Source organism: Papilio xuthus, unplaced genomic scaffold, assembly GCF_000836235.2.
Source record: "Papilio xuthus unplaced genomic scaffold, Pxut_1.1 DF827542.1, whole genome shotgun sequence".
NCBI lineage: Eukaryota > Metazoa > Arthropoda > Insecta > Lepidoptera > Papilionidae > Papilio > Papilio xuthus.
Window position 1 is genome coordinate 47,398 of NW_013531107.1, and position 23,419 is coordinate 70,816.

Here is a 23,419-nt window from a genome sequence, read left to right on the forward strand (position 1 = left end):
TTAAATTATTCCATACAAATTGGTGACATAGATGATAAGCAACATATCGAAACGTCTGGGCTTCAACTATGACGTACACCGTGACGTCATCACCAGCATGTACGAGATGTGTGCCTACAACAAGGCGTGGAATGTCGCACAGATCTCTCCCTGGTGCGCTGTAAGTATCAACACAATTCACCATAAATACACATGACGTGACCAGACATCTCGTTTTAGACGGGACTGTCCCATTTTATAGTTACGAGTTCCATTGTCCCCGACATTAATGCCGGGACGTCAAATTGTCCCGTTTTTTAAACCGTGCGAAAGTTTTATCGTTGAATTTTGGGATACGCTGTATACAGACACCCTAACATAATAAAATCAAATATACATTAAATATTAATGTAGGTTTTCACAAAAGATGATCTAAAAAGGATGGAATATGCTGAAGATTTGGAAACATACTACAAGTATGGATACGGTAACTCATTGAATGAGAAAATGGGCTGCACCACTGTCAGAGATATGATGGACTTCTTCAAGAATCATGTGGAACATGGTAAGAAAATATCTGACATACTGACGCACACAAAATTGTTAATTGCTCGCAAAAGGATATATTTTTCGATAACTATTGCAAAATACTAAAGGTGCTTACAATCCCTACATATCTGTATATATATATAGCTGTAATTTTGTCTGTATTTCATTAAAAACACACGTTATTAAACTTTTTTTATACTGAAAAGTTACAACCCCCCAGATCTAGCCTAGATCATCGGATGCCCTTTGGTACGTGTTGGTATATGTATATGGTAAAAAAAGTTAACGATTTGTAGCTATAGGAGCTAAAATACTATCACAGTGTGTACATTTTTGAAAAAAAGCTTTTATTTCTTTTATCATAAGGTGATAAAAAATAGCTGAAATAGCGAAGCGACCGTTGCCCATAGACAACCCTAATTGCAGATGCTGTAATTAAAAAAAATAACTAATACGGTTTGCTCTATCACCCGATTCCGGCTTGACGTCGTCATATGGTACATCCTGTATACCTTAAAGCAAGACTTATTTAGTCATGCCACAGATTTATTTAGGATAGTATTTGCATTGTTTGACAACACCTTATTAGTGTATCACATTCGACGTCATACATTACACATGACAACAAAAGTACAAACCAATTTCAGACACACCACAACAACCTCGAGCACAAATACAATTCACTGAAGCAGCTACAATAATGTTGACTGCAACCGCAATGGGAACACGTCGCGATACAACGCCGCTCACAGGAGACAACTACCACACGCCCGCTGTACCCACAAGGCAATGGACCACCTCCCTCATGACACCTTTCAATGCTAACATCGCTGCTGTACTCTACAAGTAAGTCTACAATAAAAAAAAATTGTAAAGGAATGTAGCTCCCAAACTATAAGGTATTTTTCATTTAAAAATTGGACATGCATTAAGTTTACTACATATAAGCTATTAAAAAGATCCGGTTTAATTTGGTCAATATTATAACAAGTACCTACTTAAAATCTTGAAAATATTTTTAAAACTTTACCTTTAATAGATTTGAATTTATTTCTCTCCAAAATCATCGTACGTCGTAATCATGTGATTTTAGATTTTACTTTTTAATACTTTCCTCCCGTTAACAAAAAAAAAACAATAATACAAGTAAATTAATAGCGTTGCTACGAATTTATAACGACCATATAAAACCTCTTTCCACGTGGCCGTAACGTTTTTTCGTGACAGAAAAATCCTAAAATTCTTCGTGTAGAAAAAAAAACTTTAAAATATTTACAGATGCACTCAAGATGGTAATTTCCAAGTGAAAGGTGAGTACCAAGTATTATTCTTAGAGAATGAGAAACCAATGAAAATCGATGGCTGCCGTGTCGGACTCTGCGATTGGAACTTCGTTAAAAACAAATTCAGCGAAATTGCAGACACGTGTGATTTGCAATTCTGTAATAAAGCAACAAATATTAAAGGATACGTCTCTATTATGTTGTTGGTCACATTTTTCCTTACAATCTTAAATTCATAAAAAAAATAAGCTGACCGTGATATCATTGCCTTAACACTTTCATTAAAAATTAAAAATAGTTGTCTATGATTTTTTTTTCTGAGTTTTGGCAATTTTGATCTATGGTCCATTTTGTTATCTGTGACTGTTTAATATTGTCAGTGCTTAAAAATAAGTAAAAATTAACTATAATTATTTTAAATCATATATTTTCAGCACTTATTAGATGGAAGTAAGCATAAGTCATATAACAATTAGCTATATAATGTGCAGATTTGATTTCATTTAAAAATCAAAACTACAAATATACTAGCAAATTGCACTTATAGTAAATCACACTATTTTTGCTATTTTAAGAAACGCTTGGAGTACTAATTGTAAAAAATATTAATATTAGAAATCGTGTATTATTTACAAAAAAAATATTCGTACTTTTACTGCTGTATTGTTATTTCAGTTTTTGAGAAGAGAATCACATTTTTAAATATTTTTATTATTAAAAAGCACTGTTTTTGTATTATAAGTTTCTGTCTTAAGACATATACTTCTTCTTCTTATTATATTATCGTAAAATGCATTTTATTGTGTTGTTTTTTTTTTGTATATTTTAGTACAAATTAGGTTAGAAACGTAAATTCGTCGGCTACCATTTTGTTATTTTTTTAGTGTTTCCAGTTAATAAAATTATTAAAACTTTTATATTAAAAAATGTATTTTTATTTTTTCAATATAAAAACCCTTGTCGATTTAATAAAGAAATCAATATATTCAATAACTTTTATTCGATTAAAAAATAACAAATTATATAAATATTCGCTTTGCTTTACGAAAGTTTGAATGCCAATAATAAAGCGATTAGTCTTCGATAAATTTGTAAAGTTAACAGTGAGGTTTCACTGTTAAAAAATCGGTATAAAACCTATAAAATGGTAAAAACTATTTTTTAGGTTATTATAATAAATTTTTACAAACTTGAATGACAAAATGTGTATTTTTAACAAGATGCAATTTTTTTTTAAATTCATTTTTTTATTTAATCGCTTTATTATTGACTATTTTAATCGATATTTAATACTTACTATAATACAAATAACTAACTACATATATTTATTAGATCATTGTATCTGAATATACAGTCGAACCACGATAAACAAGAAACTTGGGTTAGCAACCGCTATAGGCGAGAAAAATATCACGGTCTGTAGTACTCAGTGATTCAAGTTCGACTGTACATTGAATTGAGATATAAACATATTTCAACTGAAGTAAAAAAAAACATTAAAATCATTTGCAGTAAATATTATGCATGTTTAAAATATAAATTGTGATACAATAATTTTAACTACAAATGTAAAACCCCACTGTTAAATATTTGAAAATTGAATTTTTTATCAATATTAAATCATTTTAATACTAGTTTTTTTTTAAATGGGGACAAATTTGAAAGCTCTAGGTGGCGCTAGTGTCAAAAGTGGGCTGTCATCTGTCAATTTATTTATTCTGTGATTAAAAAAAACACTGGGGATTTAAGTAAAATAGCAAATAACATTTGAAATACATAGTTACAATAGTTTACAAGGATTTGAATATTTGAAGACAGTCAGCTGTACTGGAATGTTTCAATTCACAATGATAGCGGGTTTTTACTTTTTGATTGAATATAAAAAAACAAATTATTACAAAAATTACTAACAGATATTTGGATGTGTAAATCTAACCAAAAACACATTACTAATAATAATAAAAAAACCTACAATTTGATAACCTAACTATATTTAAGCATTCACGTAGCATCTTGTACACTACTGGAGCTGATATTACGCGTCCGTTTGCCAACACCACTGGCAGATTTGTTCTTACGTTTACGTTCACTATCGTCTTCACTAACACTAGTACACCTCGGCTTCGGGCTGTTTGTCGCATCACACATAGAATCCCTTTGAGATTTCTTCCTTTGACGTTTGTTCATATTCTCTCCGATCAACATTTCATTGAACTGTCGCTGTCTCGCTTCCCAGTATGTGTTCTGACGTTGCACGACATCATTGTATTTGGCTTCGAACGCCGTGTCAGGGGGTAGTAACAGCTCCCAGCCCATACGAGGCGTGAATTTGCCTACGGAGCGTATTATTTCGAGTACATCGCTCGGCGGCAAACGCACCGCTGCGGCGACCTTACGTCTGTCCACGTAAGGGTGTTGTGTGAACAGATACAACTAGAAAAAGAAATAAGGAAAAATTTAAATACTCCAACAATAACCCATAATTTTATGGCTACAAAAATAAACCTAACTGTTCTAATTATCAACAGTATGGTGATTGTCAACAACAGTAAAATAGTCATGCTTGTCCATGTGAATTGATTGAAGAAAAATTTATTTGGATAGCGGTGGCATAACATAACCAAAGGCTTTGACTTAAAAAAAACGATTGTCTATGGTTGTCATCACGAAACAAAACCATAACCTTGTAAAAAAATAAGTGTCTGATAGGCATAGCGAGACAAAAAATTTGCCCCGTAAAAGTGTCAATGGTTGGCATAACGAGAAAAACCTTTGCCTTAAAAAAACAACCTACCACATGATCTCTAGCCGCGCACATGAGATGCGGCGGCGCGGGTGAAGGTCGCGTGTAAAGGTCGGCAGAGCGCGGCGCCCACAGGCCGCGCACACAGCACGCAGCGCCGCCCAGCGCGTTCAGCACCGCCGCTTCGCCCGCCAAGCTACCGTCCTCATTGTACACTCGACCACGCAGCTCCGAAAATGTCATTAGTTTGGCTGAAAAACATAATTCAACGCTTCATTTAGTTTCTACTCTCAATACTTATAAAGCTTCGCCTTCATAGTACTGCACATTTTGACTAATACACGAAAATTCGAAAATATTTTAAAATATCATAATAGCGGTTATATATCAAATTTACAATTTTCTTGTCTATTTGTCATTGACCTGAAGTGATTATTAAATATTATGAAATTCTAACCACTGATAAGTATCTCCTTAATCTGTTCCTGTAATGAGGGCCGCTTGGCGACGACGGCGCCGGCCTCGTCAGCGGGCGCGGCGGGCACTAACGCGCGCACGTACTCATTATGCGGCAGTGTTAGTGAAGAGCCATCTGTTGTTACTGCACTGAACAACTTGAGACGTTCCAACTGAAAACAATTAAAATTGTTTTATTATTAATCTCTATACTTTCTTAAATAACCAAAAAACACTTGGGTTAATAACATAAATCCAATTTTTTTTTTATTTAAAATATTAGCAGATTTTTTTTGTAAATTTACTAATATTTCTTGTACCATTCTAACTAAGCTCTAAGCTTGTGCTAGGATATGGTTTACGACAATAGTCGAATGGCGGGATTCGAACCCCCACCTCGAGGTCGGAAATCCGTACCCTTAACAATTAGGCTATTGACGCTTCAATACTCATCGTAATCAGTTGTCATCAAGAAATTCACATTTATTTTACTAATATTATAAATGCAAATGTTTAGATGGACGGATGGATAGATATTTATGAAATTTGGCACACATATAGAACATATCAAGTTTTTTTTTAATTACGCGCGGACGGAGTTGCGGGCGAGAGCTAGTATAACATAGATATGTGCAAAAAAACTAAATCAGTAGAATATAGAGATAACTCTACCGTTTAAGTCCAGCAACACCTCTAATAAAAATAAATAAACAACAACATGTCACTTACCTCAGCTTGATCGCTATCAGAAGATTTCCACAGTCCGTCATACCATGGCTCATCTGAGATGCGTTGTGATATAGTCTCATAAGACTTTTCTCTGGCCTTCTTTGAAATCTCAGTCTCTTGGCGAGCAAATTTTACTGTCACCTTTAAAAACACTTTTTTATAAAAATACGTAAAAGAGGAAAATATTCATTATGATTTTAAGGTTGAACCTTTTTATTGATAAAATAATTATGCAAATGTTTATCCATTTCTAATTAAATATAGCTGTTTATTTTAGACTTTCTTTGAAAAACTTTCAAATACAAATTTATATGCAATTCCCTGTTAAATTGACATCCAAATAAATGTTACATACCTGTTGAATTTCTGGTTCTTTGTCCTCTTCATCTGAATTCTCTGCTTTATTTTTATCATTCTTTTGTTTATCTTGCTTATCATAAAATGAACAAGATGGTCTCAGTTGAACAATTCCTGTACAGATACAGTTTACGTCAGACCATTAGCTCTCAAAATCAACACTGGCATACAACTGGCATTATGTAAACACTAACTGGCGCACATGAGCCTGTACAGTTCATGCCAGGCCAGCACTACTGGCCTACTTTGTGGACATGATGTAAAACAGGCATTCATTGTTAGGTTACATTCATTGTGAGGTTAAAATCAAACTTAACAAATACTTTGTACCGACTAGGATTTTAACATACTATGGCTGACACTATACAGGTTAAAAGAAATAGTTACCTACCCATAAGACTAATAAGTTTTTAAAAAAACAAAATTGGCTAATATTGAAAACAATTCTAATGACTAAATCTTCCAAATACATGACCTTACAATGTCAGTTGTGCATACAAAGAAAATTAAGTTGAGTAGTTAGTAATTTACACAAACCTTTAACAGGTGTACAATGAAGTTCCTTGTCTTGCAACAATGCTACAGCGTAATGTTCCGTTTTGAAACACGGCACACTGCTTTCCAGAACAATCTTATCCATTATTCCATTTTTGAAATATTGAGATTTTTCTCTATCCCTATCCTTTATGTACCTTGATTCCTGTGGAAATTAAAACAAAATATTTATTAGACATTTTGAAATATATATAATCTTATTAAATTTTGGTAAAATCGTTAATTTAAAACAGTTGATTTTTTTCTAATTTTTCAATGAAAAAATAATCTAATGTGATTAACACTATTTAGAGGTAAGTAATTTAAATAATTGATATTTAAACTTATTCAATTTTAAACAGTAATTAGCAAAATATTTTATTACGCTTAATTTTACATAATAGTTAATAAACCTTTTTCCAAATTGTTACAAAACTTAAAAAAAACATATTCATTCTTGCTATAAAAGTAAAAAAAATACAAGTGTCAATTATACCTGCTGGCCATCTGTATTCAAAGCGATTTGTTCGCCTTTAGAAGGGCAGTATTTATCACTATAAGTATCAAGACCCACTTCAAGTCGTACTATTTTATTTTTAGGTTTTATAGATGCATTCTTCACCATAACATCCTTCCAATCTCTATTTGCAGGTCTCACGGGATATTGAAAGATGTAGAAATTTTCTGCCAACGCTTGGGATAAAAACACCGGTATCTGACAATATAAAGAACAGGCGATTATTTATAAATTTCGATCAAATTGAAAACGACATAACCTGTACACGTTCCAAGATTTTTTATTTCGTTATAACTTTACCTCTTGCACAACGGGGTCGTCTTCTTCCATTATATGGATTGTTGAAGAAAATACTGCTATAAAACAATCATATTAATAAATTAAAACTAAACTGAGCCAAAATCACGCTACAGTTACAGTAAGTTCAATTTCGCATCTGTCAATGTCACTGCATTTAACATCTGTCACTGCTGACATGTACAATATTTTTTTTTCGCTTTTATTCGTTGAGAAATCGACCGACCATATGACCATAGAGAAATAACAATCAACAAAGCTGTTCCACAAAAATCACGTTTAGTAAAACTTTAAACTCAGGATTTAAAAATAACTAAATATTAAAAACTTACCAATTACACCAAAGCGCTAATACTTCTTGTGTTATTTTGCTTCACCTTCATATCAACCATTTGGGGACTGGCTTGAAAATTTCAATTAATTTTGTAAATATCATTGATGTTCATTGACTTGCTTGTGCCAAATATAATGACATTAATTTTGCAGCTAAATATGTATTCATACAATGATAATAGTTATTAAATATTAAGAAGACTGTTTAGTTTTGTTCTTTTTATTGTTGACTCTTACTTTATTTTCTAGATCAAAATGTCGGACATGATAATAAATGGTAAGGAACTTAAATGTAATATGTTATTTATAATAAGAAATTAAAGACAACTTGTACAATACTCTTCATCGGACCTTAATAATGTTCGTATTTTCCATTTTCATCTGAAAATCGTGTAACATATGAAGTCTTCACCTGGGACTCGAGCATATTGGTTAACTACTTGTTTATTTTGACAGACAGCGTTCCAGTGGATAAGAAATGGAATGAATTAATAAAATACAATATATTTATCATGAAATTAATAGAATTTGTAAGTAAATTTATGTGCCATTATTTAAATCACCTTATACACTGTAGTTCAATTGTCATCTTTGTAGCCTTGTTTGAATATACTTACTTCTTTAGTGTCTACATAATGCTCTTCATATTTTACGTTGATCAGTTATTGCTTATTGATTTTCATTTAATTAGTTTCCTAGCTTTAAATATTATTATTCCTTTTAGGGATTTTCTCTCATAATTCTACTTTTACCGTTAATGATTCCAAAGCCTCATGGTCATATGTACTGCATATCTACTGGTCCTACGCTTATAATATCACTTTTATTTATTATACTGTATCTACGAAGACAAGTGCCTCTATTTATGGAAAAAATGTATTTATTTTTTCAAATATTGTTTACATTTGGAGCCTTTATACAATGTTTTCTATTAAATCTCAGTAGAATTTGGTTGTGGCTAATTTATGGTTTATTTTATTTCGCTTTGTTAACAGCGTTAGCGCTGGACTTATATTTAATTGCAAACGAAAGAGGGTGTACATTTAGTTGTGCCTAAAATATTTTATTACAAAAACCCTAAAATAAGTTAATGCGAACATCATTCCTATTATGTACTGATGTACTGGTTTAAGATAATTTGTTCTTTCAACATGTCTAATAAATATACTTAAACATAAAAATATATTGTATTTTACTTTCCGAATTAGGATGTTACAGAGAAAAAATATATAAAACAGTAAGCCGACTTAGAAGTCAATTATTATTATTTTACGATAATTGAAGATTTTTATTGCTATTTGTTACTTTATTACAACGCGATTATCTTAAATACAATAATTATAAACACAGTTTTAACAGGTTATTAACTGAAGTTTTGAACGATAAGGCAAACGTCATCTAACGATAGTCAAAATATTGCAAAGATAACCTATATGATATGTTCATCTTTGTGTCGTGTTTATCTCTAAAATACGTATCAAATAACAATTAGTCAATATGATTATCATTTATGAGATGAATTAAATTCTACTAGTAAAAGTTACAATAATTATAATACAAATATGTAGGTAGATTCACTATATTCTTATTTGTTTTCGGTGAACCCAGTATTGTGTCAATTTAACACTGCCTATCCTAATATAGCCTTCATAAATGCATAGTCACCTATTAGTAAATTGCCCGTGTTTAAGTAAATTTTAAATTTCTATGTAACGCTAACACTACTAAGTAGAGGTGATTTATTTTTAGGTTATATCTATGATACTCCTGACCCTACCTTTTGCTCTTCCCGCGCCTGAGATATTCCACTGCTTGGCGGCTGCTCCAACACTTATGCTATCGTTTATGTTCATCATCTTATATTTAGTGGATCAACATCAAAGTGTAGTGGAACAATTGTACCTGGCTTCACAAATTACATTAAATTTCTTTGCAATACTACAAGCAACTATTTTAACAGGTTTCACAGGCTCGTACTACGGACTAATGTACTTTCATCTTTTCCTTGCGCTTTGTATTGATATGTACTATAATTATAATGAGCATGGATGTTTAATTTTTACGAAACCTAAAAAAGTTATAATTTAGTTAATAAATTATGTTTTAAGAGTAGTAGTATTATTGAATAGATTATAATACACAAATTAAAAATATTTACTAGTCCTTATTAAATTAAAATACAGTAAATATTTCCAACCAAGAGCTGACTATTGATAAACCTCAAGCCTAACAGCTTTGATAGATATCAGATGTCTAACAGATTGGATTAATTAACTTATTATGTAAAAAGCTTTTTATTTCACATTTAACAACTATGTTAAGAAAGCTAAAAGTACATTTTATTGAAGTAAAATTTAATGTTTTAGGGACTCGCACTTCTACTCTGTATTATGCCCAATATCGTGGATCCCGTTGATTCATTTTACTGTCTGGCATCAGCCCCAACTCTTATGATATCGTTTCATCTAATTGTGCTTTACGTTGTGGACCAAGTACAACCAGAAGCGGAGTTCTATTACCTTGTTATACAGTTATTCGTAACAACAATCGCATTACTGAACCTTATATTTGTCGGAAGATTGATTGGAGCTATTTATGGACTGTTTTACGTTGACTTAATAATTGCATTTATCATGGATTTGAACTATATACGGAAACAACGTGGTTTTAGATATTGATAAAAAATAATAATCAAATGGAGTTCATTTGAAACTCAAATGCGAGATAGTGAAGAGGAAATTGCCTTATCAAAATACAGTACAATTAAGAGATAGTTTGAACAATGTACTCCCATGATAACAATAATAAAACATACTACATACTTCATATAATGAATCATGTTAAGATATTTTCGAAAATATTAGTCAAAATACGTAGAATAACATTATTTCAATTATTATGGATTATTTTGGTGATAATTATATTTACATTATGGATGTGGAATAGTGAAACTGTGGAAGAGAATAAACACAATCCCGTGATACTTTGGTGGACTGCAAGTTTTCCTGGCACATCAGAAACAAGATATTGCTCCAATGATATAAAATGTGATGTTTTTAGTAACAGAAACATAAGTGATTTATACAATGTTGAAGCAAATTTGTTTTATGCCAGTAATATTAAATTTGATGATTTACCTTTACCTCGACGTCCCAAAGAGGTTATATGGGGACTTTACCATGAGGAATCACCGAGAAATGTTGAAGAGATGATGCATGAAGATGTTCTAAGTTTATTTAACTACTCATCGACATTTAGTCGTTTCAGTGATGTTCCGTTTCCATTACAATATTTAAATTCGTTTGAAGATATAAATAATATGAAATATTTTGTACCAACATTGGAAAAAAATAAGTATTTAAATGAGATTTCTCCAGTGATGTACCTTCAATCAGATTGTGAAACATCAACTGAAAGAGATATTTATGTTAAGGAGTTAATGAAATATATAAATATCGACTCGTATGGTATTTGTTTGAATAATAAAAAACTTCCAAATAAATTCACAGAAGACTATTTGAATAAATTACATGATGATGATTTCTTACATTTTATTGCGAGATATAAATTTGTTATTGCCATAGAAAATGGTATATGTTATGATTATGTGACGGAGAAATTTTGGCGGGCTATCAAAGTTGGTACGGTACCGATTTACTTTGGTTCCCCATTGATTAAGGATTGGTATCCTAATAATAAATCAGCTATACTTTTAAAAGACTACCCTACACCAAAAATGATGAGTAATTACATCACTAAACTGATGAATGATGATACGTTATATGAATCATACTTGGAACATAAAATCAAAAGGCTTGTAACTAATGCAAAACTTTTGGATGAGATAAAAACTAGACCATATCAAATAGACGCTTTAAAAAGTGCAACAGAATTCGAATGTTACGTGTGTGAAAAGTTACATGAAAGACGAAATGGTAAATTTGAACAAAGTATTGTAAATAAAAACCATTACGATTGTCCCAAACCATTATCGGCACTTACTTTGGAAGTGAATCCTTTGAATTCTTGGGCGTATTCATTTGAGACTGCAAAGCAGAACGCAGCTTCGATACGCAAAAAAATCATGACTGTCGATTAGATATATACATTTTATTTTTAATATATTTTTTTTTACAATTTTTTATTGCTTTGTTTGTTTACAATTCCTCATTGGCACACTGCATCTAATGGAGTCACCGGATGAACTTGGTAGCCGAGTCCTCTTTTTATCACATGTGGAATGTTTTTAGGCACCATTCTGTAAAATACGTATTGTAGTTAAATACACACAGAATAAAATTTGAGTGTCAGTATGTAATACCGAACACAAAAAATTCGTCTACATAATGCATTTTCCTTACGGAGAACGAAAATTTTATTTATAAAACTTTTGGCTGTATGTCTGTCCGCGAAGCTGCGTTTGTTCCTATTAACATTTATTACCTGAACTATCAGGTCCTAATATTTTATTCTAAAACTTACGAAAAAATTGTATACTCACGTAATACAGTCGATAATGGGGCAGACAGAGAGACACAAAGTGCAACCAGTGCAGTCGTCCGTCACGTGGGGAATGTGCGAGTTTGGATCGAATCTAAATCACATAAAATTATTAATTGTTGTTTCTTTTGGCAGTGGAAACCGACACTGAAAGAACTTAAAGCAACAAAAACTTACTCAATAGCTTGATATCCAGAGTCCGCACACGCCATGTAACATTTGCCACAATTTATACACATGTCCTAAAAATAATAAAAATATGAAATATATAGAATAATAACAAGCAGCTACTTTCTGTGACGTCATTTACACTAGTTTTAACAGTGGTAGAGCCCGCTTTAACATGTTCGCACGAATTGTCCCGCCTCGCCCGGTGAAATACCACGACCACACAGAAGACACGCGTCAAGTGGAAGCTATTCCAAGTACAGTCTGATGAGTGTGCGTCCCGGAGGCCTAATTTAGTCCTCTTTCCCTTCCCATCCTTTTCTTTATAAGGAAAGGATGGGAAGTGGAAGTGGACTTTCCGGATGAGAGGATGCATGGAAAGGGAAGATATTTTCTTTCTGTGCATCCTCTCCTCCGTCGATCAAAGATAGGCAACGCATATACAATTGCATATGTCTATGGGCAACGGTCACTTCGCTATTTCAGTGATTTCAGGTGGCCGCTCGCTCGTTTGCCTCCTTTTGATATAAAAAAAAATAGTTATAGTCCACACTTAGTACTTACGTCGTCAATAAGAGCGACAACTTGTTTGGTATTATCCAGTTTCTTGTAAGGACCAATCCTGGGTAGAGCTTCGCCTAAGACATCTTTAATTTTTGGTACCTCACAATCTTGTGATATACCATTTGTATTATTGTAGTTCAAATAACAATCGTTCGCATCTCCATTAATTAAGTCTGATTTTTGACGTATAGTCTTAAGTAATTCTTCTCGCTTCTTTTTATAAGGCCCAAAATGACCCAGTACCTGAAACAAATTTTGATATTAATGGCTAAATTTAATTAAGTCGCTGGTTTATCCGACTCGAAGGATCATAATTTTAATAGTTTGTACTGTATTTAAATGAATTTGTGGATAATTCACTATTTATAATTGAACAACATGTGGAGTTAATAAGGCAAATTAAAAGACGTTATGATACATGGCGGATTGCAGAATTTAAAAAAAAAACATTGAGAGGAGCACGTCTATGTGTAATTATATTGAAAAGCCTCTTTTCTCCACCGGGCTAAATAACTGCCGTGTACCTTTCCTTCATCCATCAATGTCTGCACAGGCTTCCCTTTCTGATGTTTGTGAGTGGGCGGCGACTGACCGGTCCATCCGTCCAAACCTAGTGAGCGTAGATACAGCAAAGCTTTGAGGCCGGTTATGTAGTCGTCTACCACTGTGAAGTCTTGGTTTTGCACCGCACTGCATATCTAAAGTAGAAGAATTTACTAAACTATGATTAAAATTAGAAATGTAGAGATTAAATACATGGTAAATTAGTTACTGGGGTTAGTTGATATTTGTTACACAAATATTTTTTTTTATATAATTCAATACGAATTTTATAAAAAAAACTAAATAATTTTACGTCTAAATTTTGTTTCAATAATTTAAACACTAAAATAATTCAAAATCCATAGACAATAAAGGATATAATCAGCCATTGATATGTGTGAATAAAATTTCTCATCACCATTAAATCTTATTAATATTATAAATGCGAATGTTTAGATGGATGGATGGATGTTTGAAATTAGGCACACATAGATCATGGTCTGGAAGAACACAGGCTACTTATTAATTTTTTTTAGGAGTCACGGACAATAGCTAGTTTGAGTACTTGTAAAATAAAAATCATTATTCCATCCATCGCCTTAAAAGAAGCCAACACGGGTTTAAACAGAATAAATACCTGAACTACAGGAGCTCCACACAATATGAACTGGAAAGCGGAATCCGCGGAGTCTATTCCTCCAATACCCAGTATGGGGAAGCCGGGCAACTTGTTGGCGATAGCTGAAACAGCGCGCAGACCCATAGGACGCGTCGCGTTACCCGACACACCGCCGTATGTCGTAGACTTTGTATTACCTGGAAGACAACCATCACATTATTCACAATTTTAACAGTGGTAGAGCCCGCTTTATCATGTTCGCACGAATTGTCCCGCCTCGCCCGGTGAAATACCACGACCACACAAAGACAGGCGTCAAGTGGAAGCTATTCAGCGTGCAGTCTGATGAGTGTGCGTCTCGGAGACCTAATTTAGTCCTCTTTCCCTTCCCACCTTATGATATAAAAAAAAATTAACATATCCTGTATTTTAAGACAAGTAACTGCCCCTACTTACCCACAGCCGGCCAAGGCGTGGCGTTAGCGGTAACAGACATCAGTCCAGATACGGTGTTGATGGCTGAAACTCCATATGCACCACCTATTCAAATTAAATTAAAAGAAATATAAAAATTATAATCTATATAAATGAAACATAATAACATGTATTACTAGCTGGAGCCCGCGACTTCGTCCAAGCGGAATTAAAAAAAAAAAAACTTAGTGAGTAGCCTATATATTCCAGACTATGTTCTATATATATGTCAAATTTCAGCGAGATCCATGTAGCCATTCTGGAGATACCTTCAAACAAACATCCATCCGTCCATCCATCCATACATCTAAACATTCGTATTTATAATATTAGTAACTTTTCTTGGCAACTTCTAGAGTTGATTCATAGATTTTTAGGTGGTAAGGTAATTGATATAATGGCCTTACATAGTTTTTAAAGTCGTCAAAATAGTTTACAATTAGCTTAAATACCTTCATGGGCAGCCATAGCAATGCTGACTATATCCGTGATGTTTGGCGTCAGTTTGATGAAGAAAGGAATCTTAATCGCCTTCCTGACCCATTGGGATATACCTTTCACAAGAACTGGATCCTGGAAATACGATAAACAAAAATTATTACTAATATTTTCACATATACTAACATATTTAAAAGAAACTGTTAGAATTAATTTAGTAGCCCATAAGCGATTCTAGGCTTTTATCTTTGTTTCTGTTATGTTAACTTTCAAAAGATTAGAAAGAAGTAAGATATTTGACCTGTCCACAAGCCAGTCCCATGCCGGACTCCCCCATGCCGTGAGGACATGACAGGTTGAGCTCCAGCGCGTCAGATCCCGCCGCCTCAGCTTTACGAGCAAGTTCCGTCCAGTCCTGTTCGTTGTACGAACACATTATTGACGCTATCACTACCTGAAACAAGTATGATAAAATCATTAACAACTAACTTATCACGCGATTAATATGTTACTTGAGCAATAATTTGATTATTGGACGAAAATCTACAGTGAAATTTAATTTTTAATAGTCATAATTCGTTACATGAGAGAGATAAAAGATTACAATGTAGCAAGAATGACAAAGATAGCTGCTATACTCTTTTTTCCCCACTCCTTTTGATGTACGTCTTTTTTATTTGAGGTTGGCTTTAAAAACTTGTGTCAAACTATCACATTCAGAGTTGTTACGTTGTCTCTAAAGCTCCCCTTAGTGTGTATTAAGTATGAGAAATCTACATACTGTAATAGTAATCGTTCTGAATAAAGCAGTCAGTCCCAGTTCTTTTATGGATAATCTTAAACGAAAACCCTTACTGTTTTTGTAACACATACTTTATTAGGGAAATCCCTTTTGAGTTCTGCAATACTCTGACACCAGTAAGCTTCGCATTTCTCAGAGATCAGTTCAATATTGAGGAAGGAGCCCTGTCCCGGGCCGTAGTTCTCGCCCGAGGTCACGCCGCGGACTATACGCGGGGATACATTGGTCACCAAATCCTGGAAACACACCTCAATGTTATGTCAAAGTACTATAACCAAAAAACATGGTTCGCAAATTCCAGGACAAGGAAATGAAACATTACCTATAGAATATATGTATAATGGGGAAATCGTAATTTCTGTCTACCCTCAAAATGCTAACCATGATGCACTTTTTAATAGATTCAAACCCTGGCCTCCTTGGTACCACCAAACATGTCAAATATGAAACTTTAGTCATCAATACCTTATCCAGTCCGAAGGTCTTAGTGACAGCGAAGCCCCAGCCCTGCTGGAAGGCGCGGCGGATCATCGCCGAGCTGGTGGTGGGTGGCGCGCTCGCCAGACCGAACGGGTTCTCAAACTTTATGCCGCAGACCTCCACTGACAGGTCTACGTCATCAATCGGACAGTGGAACTTTGGTAGTTCCACTGGAGAATCGAATGGAATATCCTGGAATTATTGGACTTACATTTAAAATTTATTTCATCCTTTGACTACTTTTTCATTCATGTACATACAGACTAAAAATAGTTAAAGGCGACGAAGCCCTGAGTACTTCATAGTCCATAGCAATCTTGGTTATTTTTTAATATTCACTTTCTTTAAAAAAAACATTTGTTCCTTTTTTCATATAACCATATTTTAAAAAGAAGAAAAAAAGACAAGTTCCTATTTCAAAACGCGCGCGAATTAAAAAATACGCTAGTAGTGACATATGTGTTAGTGTTACCTGTAAATAACAATGCATATACCAAGCCGCGGTCTTGCCATCATTGACAGATTCAACAGTTGTCTCTGCCACACCGGCGAGGTCACCGCCAATGAAAACCTTCGCATTGCTGACACTCTGCATTGTGCTACTGTCTACTTCTGGCAACCCCCAACGGTTTAGTTTCACACCAGACATGGCGTCTTTCACTAAAATATCAATGTAATACTGTTTTTACAAATAATTGAATTAACAGTTATGTTCTTATATCGAAGGACTAATTATAATTGAATACTATCGTACATATGTAAAATGTTTGTGTGATTTTTGATTTTCTTTCTTTTCTTTTTTATATGTATGCTGTTGGCTTGTCTTAATAAATAAATAAACTTTGAGGTATAATCACATAGGTGTTACCTTCTAAACAAAAACATAACCTTAAAATGTAAATAAAGTTATTTTATAGTTTTTTTCATATAAATTGAGTACTATTTCTATGGTTTCTGCTTTCTTTTGTTTTTATATACTTTTTTTATTGAATTATATTTAATTTACCATCAGTATCGTAAAGACCGGAGCCGAATGCAGATATAATGAAGTTAGTCTTCAACTGTATGATCTGATCTTTATCCTCAATCCAGTCTCCATTATCGAGTTGCTCAGTGCGACACATCTTTAAACCTGCGATCTGTTGAAAATGATTTTAAAATATTTTACACTAGCAACCCTATACCATAAACAAGACCTTCACTTTAATTGACAATGAAAATTCTATTCTGAAATTTTATCTCACCTTTCCGTCTTTAACTATAACTTCCTGAGGAGACATGAATGGCATAAATTCGCATTTCTCTTCCTTCGCCAAGTCGACCTGTGAATGTAATTTTTATAATTTAAACAGAAAATTACTTAGTTTTTTTTAATAAAACTTAAAGATTGAAGGTTGTCATTTTGCATACAAGCCGCTTAGTAGACAGCCAAGAATGGAAATTAAATTAAAAAGAAATTGTGAATTTAGAAATAAAGATTTTTTTCATTTAATACCTCTTCTGGCACAGCTCGTATGTTAGAGAATCCTTTACGGAAGGCAACGTAGACTCTGCGCGCTCCGCAACGCAGCGCCGAGGTAGCGCAATCGAAAGCTGTGTCTCCCGCGCCCAGCACTACCACCACACCCTGCAACTGCGGTAATGTGCTCTTACACGCACACATACCTGGACCAAACATCAACTTTACGATCAATAAAAAAAAACAAATAAAAAAACCCAATCACATCCCGGTAGAACTCTTTATGTGCTTTTCAAAATTCTATGAACTCATTCGCGAAAGTCAAACACCACAAACCATAGACAATAATCGCGTAACATCTAAAACCACGATTTTTTTATTATTCATTGAGAATTGTCTCAGTATGGTAACATTGAAATTAACTCACGAGTAAATCCCTTATTATTATTGCGTTGCATACCAAAAAAACTCTGCCTCAACTTACTGGCCACTATCTGAAAAAAATCTTACTAAAATCAACAAACCTTTCTTGCTTCCTTTCGAAACTAACGGTAAAAAGTCCTTGCTTGTATAAAATCCCATTTGTTGCGTAAGACCTTTGAATATGGGAACAGTTGTCGGCTCAGGTAAGCCGATGCCGAGGAATACCGCAGCATGGCCACTTTGTAGAAGACCCTGGAATTTATAAATTGTTTGACTTTCGAAAGATAGACTTAGATAGATTCTATCCCGACTACGATGTCGTTCTAATCGGTTTTATAGATATTAGAACAGTCATTTTTAACAGTGGTAGAGCCCGCTTTAACATCTTCGCACGAATCGGCCCGGCTCGCTCGGTGAAATACCACGACCACACAGAAGACAGGCGTGAAGTGGAGGAAATTCCGCGTTTCGTTCCCACCGTTTTTCTTATAAGGAAAGGATGGGAAGTGAAAGTGGACTTTCCGGATGAGAGGATGCATGAAAAGGGAAAATATTTTCTTTCTGTGCATCCTCTCCTCCGTCGATTAAAGGTAGGCAACGCATATGCAATTGCGTATGTCTATGGGCAACGGTCACTTCGCTATTTCAGCGATTTCAGGTGGCCGCTCGCTCGTTTGCCGCCTTATGATATAAAAAAAAGTCATGTATAAAATCATCACTTACATCTACAGTAATATCATCTGAGGCAAGTTTTCTTCCTGTCACGAACTTCACACCCAGGTCCTTGACGAGTCTCACTTCGTATTGGACCACATCATATGGAAGACGGTATTGAGGTATCTCCGATGAACTAATAAGCAAAAATAAAATATTAATCACAAAATACAGACTTTTTAAAAGGGAAATGATGTGATTGAATTGGATGCGATACGTTTGTACATACCGTTACATAAAAGAGAGGTAAGATATACCGAACACAAAGAGAAAGCGAGACAAACATACCTTAATCCTCCCAAATATTTCTCTTTCTCATACACAGTAATATCCTTATAACCCAGTCTAGCTAGAAAACAAGCGCAGCTGATGCTAGCAGGACCGCCTCCAATCAGTGCGATTTTATGGTCACCGCCCTTCAGCAGAGGCTTGGTCTTAGGATCCAGTGTTTGGCGGATACCCATCCGCATAAAAATCTGGAAATATCGATAGAGTAATACTCCGTTAAAATATTTGAAATAGGTAATGTCAATGTGACAGGTGTATCTATGGTAACCATAAAGGATAGACTCACGTCAACAGCGAAGTGTTGCAAGCCGCCAATATTAATGGCGCCCTCCTCGCTGGCGTGTAGATTGCAACCTCCAACACAGAGGTCACTCGTAGGGCATACCATGCCGCACGTCAGCCCCAACGGATTGTCTGATAGAATGGCTTTCGCTGCCCCGTAGTAGTTCTGATAAAGAATTTATATTCACAGTCATATCGCTTAGTTCCGTTAGTTACACTAGCTGCCGCATTCAGGATTGTTAAGAGGTCTCCAAGGGAGTCTCAATACAGGTTTTGAAAGAGAAATCTACACTAACTCGACTAAATCTTCAATAAGACATTAGTGCGGCAGTCAGCTTATTACAGTATTCAAAAGCTTGTGCCTAACGTGATAAACATTACGCGTTTTACCATATATTCTTATAGGACAATCGATGTTTTGGACACAACGCGAAGAAACGAACTTCGTCAAAATATGTTAAGTGCGTACCCTATTAGCAATACTAGTGATGAAACTCTTCACGTCTATCTGCGTAGGGCAGGACTTCTGGCATGGCGCGTCTGCACACTTGAGGCAACGCGCCGCCTCACGCAACGCCCCGCGCTCCGACAACGTCGTGTGTTTGATATCGTCGAAATTGTTCTCCAACGACGGACATGTCTAAAATACAAACATATGAACCAAGGAACAATCAAATATTACGGACGTGGATTTCTAAAAATAATAGATTCAGATTTGAGAGATTTTTTTTTGGGAAAATACTTAATAAGTACATATTATTTACCCCACCCTCCGTAGGGAAGACGACAGGATTATGATTAGTACTTTCAGAATTTCTTTATAGAATTAAGTACAAGTATGACCTTAAATATCTTTTATGAATGATAAAATCTCACCGTGCACTTTCGATCAGCATTTCGCTTCCAATGCTGTTTATTCTTCTTGGTTTGAGCTGATGGTACGAGGTTGGTGTAGGGCTTCACCGTAGGGTTAAGTTTTAACAAATTCTGAAAAAAGTAATAACTAGAAACTATTATCATTTGAGAAGAGAAGTCCACTACTAAAAAACAATGCTAAACATACTTCTGCAATCGGCGATTATTTTTAAATTCACAGATTATATAAATATTTATGTCTAACATGTCATAAAAAATAAAGTTTACGTTTGAAACATATGGCTATCTCTGTTTTGGCAATGATAATGACAGGGATGACGATATGTTTAATACACAGACTTTGGTCTCAAAATGTAACGGTCAGAGTGTGAACTGTTGCTGTTGCGTATTCAATGTTTGCAAGTCTTGCTTGACGTTAATATCAGAGATAACCTTAGTGAAATAATGTCGGGCTATTACGTTGCTCAGTTAAATGTCAGATAATGATATAATTTGGACTGCGCAGTCATGCTTTTGAGAATTCAATTTTAAGTGTATGTTACATGATTATAACTACTAAAACACAAATAAAATAAATAATTAATTAAATGCACTCGTACGTGTTATATCTCTTACAAATTAAAATTAAATATTTTTATTACGAAACAATTGCACGGTGCCTGCATATATCAATATGTTTTCCAAACGTGACAGAAACAAAGCAAAGTTCAAATTATATTAGGAAGGAAAAAAATATAAACATTCAAACATACAAACTATTTTATAATTTAGCAAAATTGTTAAATCTCCTTTTGTGTAGATTTTTCGTAATAAATAACTGCGGCAAAATGACAGTGTGGCAGAATGTACTGAAACGTCAATGTAAAGGTTTTTTTTTAATAATTCCCGCCATTTAAGATTACCCGATATTAAACACTTGACATTGGCCCAATCCGATGAGGGAGAGCCATAAACAAGAAACAGAACAGAACAGATTACCCGATATCACATTCGTAGAGACTTGATAGTTATCAAGTTTGCAGTATCGATCACACACAATACTTTTGTTATTAAAGTGATATTATGGCCTTGGTTGTACTTGAAAGGACAATCTTTTATCTTTGATAACATGATCTCAACGCAACATTCTTTCAAATAATTTGTAATTTACACTAATATAATATTACAAAGATTTACTAACATAAACAATAATGATATTAGTCATTTATGTATCTTACGTATTATAACACCGATTTATGTTTATCTATGCTTTTAATTATTCCAACAAAATTTAATACTACATAGGTTTATTAATTTCTGTATCGACGTAAAAAACCTGTTATGCCTGTAATTTTTGATTAATTATCTGTTATTTATAGTATTTTTAATTGCTTGTCTGTTATCTTGATAGTACTAAACAAAATATTAATACGCAACAACGTTTTGAAATGTATGACATATTACTGTTTAGTTTTGCCCAAGGTTGTTTATCAAATAAGACAAATTCCTTACGAAACTTGATTCCAAAAATAATATACCTATCTTACCTCAATATCCGGTAATTCTCGACTCAACAATTTAGCCATGATTTTAATTTTAAACTTTTTATAACCTCAAAATATTTTTAAATATTAATACGTTTGTGGCCTATCGATGCAGTGGACTGCTCACTGGCAGCGCCACAAAACGACTAAATAGAGTAATCGTAAAACGATGTGAATGTAATCTTTTGTTCGATGACCAATATACATTGATCTCTATAAATAGTATAATTACTACGCACTGTATGGACGTTGTTATGAAGTTCTTTTATTGCAATCTACAAACAATTTGTTACAAATTCCTCATCTTACTAATATTGTAAAGGCAAATATTCGGATAGTTGTTTGAAGGTAAGAACGGCTGCATCGATCTCGCTGAAATTTGGCATAAATGTAGAACATAGCCTAGAAAATCACATAGGCTATTAATTACATTTTTTTTAATCCGCGGACGGAGGCACAGGCGACAGCTTACATATTAATAAATTGAACGTTAATAACTTTAGGTATTTTGAAGTAAGTTATAGTAATTCAGTTGAACCTGAATAAGCAAGTCATTGTCCGGATGAGGTCTCATAAGTGAGAAACTCGTTTTAGGCGAGCGAGAAAAATATCGTGGTTCTGTGCTCTCGCTTATCCAGTTTCGACTGTATTTTTTTTGTCAATATAACTCACAGATAATATTAGGTTATCATAAGTTTACATTTTGTTGTGTAAGTGTTATTAATGAAGATTGTGTTGATAAATATTGTTACTAAGGCGATTATCAAACGATATGATTCTTGCCGAATCACTAAAAAAATCTTGAATGGCGTTTGTCATCAATGATAAGGTGGTATTGAATACCATGGTTATCGCCACCTATTGATATAGCTTAAGACTCAGAGAGGGATGAGAGTTGGTACCATTTAAACGGTCTTATTTGAAGCAGTTTTTATATCTATTTCACATTTACATTTCCTTAAGGGGGGGGGGGCTGCAACGTCTGTGGCCCCTGGCGATGCCCGTGTTGAATACTATAGTAAAAGAAATTCTTCTTGGACCTTGTTTTGTGGAAAGAATGAAGTTAATATTCATGTCTCAAATATAAAAAAAGAGTGGGTGGGGAAAAAAAGTGGGTAGTTCTAAGTGTAAACATCTTATATTTTGCTCCGTCATAAAAGTTGCTTTTAAAAATATTTTTACGTTATATTAAATGATAAAAAGTAGTGTAATGTGATTAGTAATCCCGTGTGCCGTGTGCACTATATTCAATAAAATTCTCCGCATATCATACATAAACTATGGATATCTACAATAAGTTGAGTGAGTCGATGAACAAATTAGAAACACTATTCCAGTCTCGTATGACTCAATATGAGACGGAACTGATGATGGCTGCTTCGGGTGATTCGCAGAGTGTTCACAAGACTATAGCTGGTCTGTCACGGGATTTCATGGAGTTCCGTCACCTCATCTGGCAAACGGTGAGCACGCTCAAGACCCAAATGGA

At 34.1% G+C, this 23,419-nt stretch overlaps 4 protein-coding genes across 8 annotated transcripts in view; 2 read left to right on the forward strand and 2 right to left on the reverse strand.

Annotated features, from left to right (window-relative positions):
• Window positions 1-2,093, forward strand: part of LOC106119189 (multiple inositol polyphosphate phosphatase 1) — an 11,603-nt gene extending 9,510 nt beyond the window's left edge. The window contains exons 7-10 of the mRNA XM_013314093.1: window positions 32-160; window positions 394-544; window positions 1,176-1,374; window positions 1,807-2,093. Of these exons, the coding sequence (XP_013169547.1) occupies window positions 32-160; window positions 394-544; window positions 1,176-1,374; window positions 1,807-2,050 (723 nt within the window). The 3' untranslated portion in view covers window positions 2,051-2,093. The remainder of the gene's footprint in view (window positions 1-31; window positions 161-393; window positions 545-1,175; window positions 1,375-1,806) is intronic.
• A 1,299-nt stretch (window positions 2,094-3,392) lies between these two features.
• Polr3E (RNA polymerase III subunit E) lies at window positions 3,393-7,600 on the reverse strand. The gene is made up of 8 exons (XM_013313564.1): window positions 7,448-7,600; window positions 7,127-7,345; window positions 6,634-6,796; window positions 6,095-6,210; window positions 5,740-5,880; window positions 5,012-5,183; window positions 4,606-4,805; window positions 3,393-4,244 (listed from the first exon to the last, which is right to left on the reverse strand). The coding sequence occupies exons 1-8, from the start codon at window positions 7,475-7,477 to the stop codon at window positions 3,813-3,815; spliced, it is 1,473 nt and encodes a 490-aa protein (XP_013169018.1). The 5' UTR covers window positions 7,478-7,600; the 3' UTR covers window positions 3,393-3,812.
• A 316-nt stretch (window positions 7,601-7,916) lies between these two features.
• Window positions 7,917-11,954, forward strand: FucTB (alpha-(1,3)-fucosyltransferase 10). 5 transcript variants are annotated; one of them, XM_013313841.1, is made up of 3 exons: window positions 7,917-8,054; window positions 8,234-8,307; window positions 10,144-10,635. In XM_013313841.1, exons 1-3 carry the CDS (start codon window positions 8,033-8,035, stop codon window positions 10,453-10,455), a joined length of 408 nt encoding a protein of 135 aa, XP_013169295.1. In that variant the 5' UTR covers window positions 7,917-8,032; the 3' UTR covers window positions 10,456-10,635. The 5 variants fall into 5 exon arrangements, with proteins under 5 accessions (XP_013169295.1, XP_013169294.1, XP_013169292.1 ...); XM_013313840.1 differs by lacking the exon at window positions 10,144-10,635 and adding an exon at window positions 9,527-9,930; XM_013313838.1 differs by having other exon boundaries at window positions 8,043-8,054; window positions 10,144-11,954.
• On the reverse strand, window positions 11,867-22,098 carry su(r) (dihydropyrimidine dehydrogenase su(r)). The gene is made up of 22 exons (XM_013313836.1): window positions 21,934-22,098; window positions 20,408-20,518; window positions 20,001-20,171; window positions 19,536-19,697; window positions 19,250-19,437; window positions 18,971-19,097; window positions 18,349-18,499; window positions 17,861-18,030; window positions 17,610-17,687; window positions 17,372-17,504; window positions 16,838-17,025; window positions 16,351-16,557; window positions 15,957-16,121; window positions 15,385-15,537; window positions 15,098-15,218; window positions 14,628-14,711; window positions 14,190-14,368; window positions 13,534-13,707; window positions 13,010-13,252; window positions 12,455-12,519; window positions 12,279-12,371; window positions 11,867-12,035 (listed from the first exon to the last, which is right to left on the reverse strand). Exons 1-22 carry the CDS (start codon window positions 21,970-21,972, stop codon window positions 11,945-11,947), a joined length of 3,093 nt encoding a protein of 1,030 aa, XP_013169290.1. The 5' UTR covers window positions 21,973-22,098; the 3' UTR covers window positions 11,867-11,944.
• Between the last annotated feature and the right edge of the window lie 1,321 nt (window positions 22,099-23,419).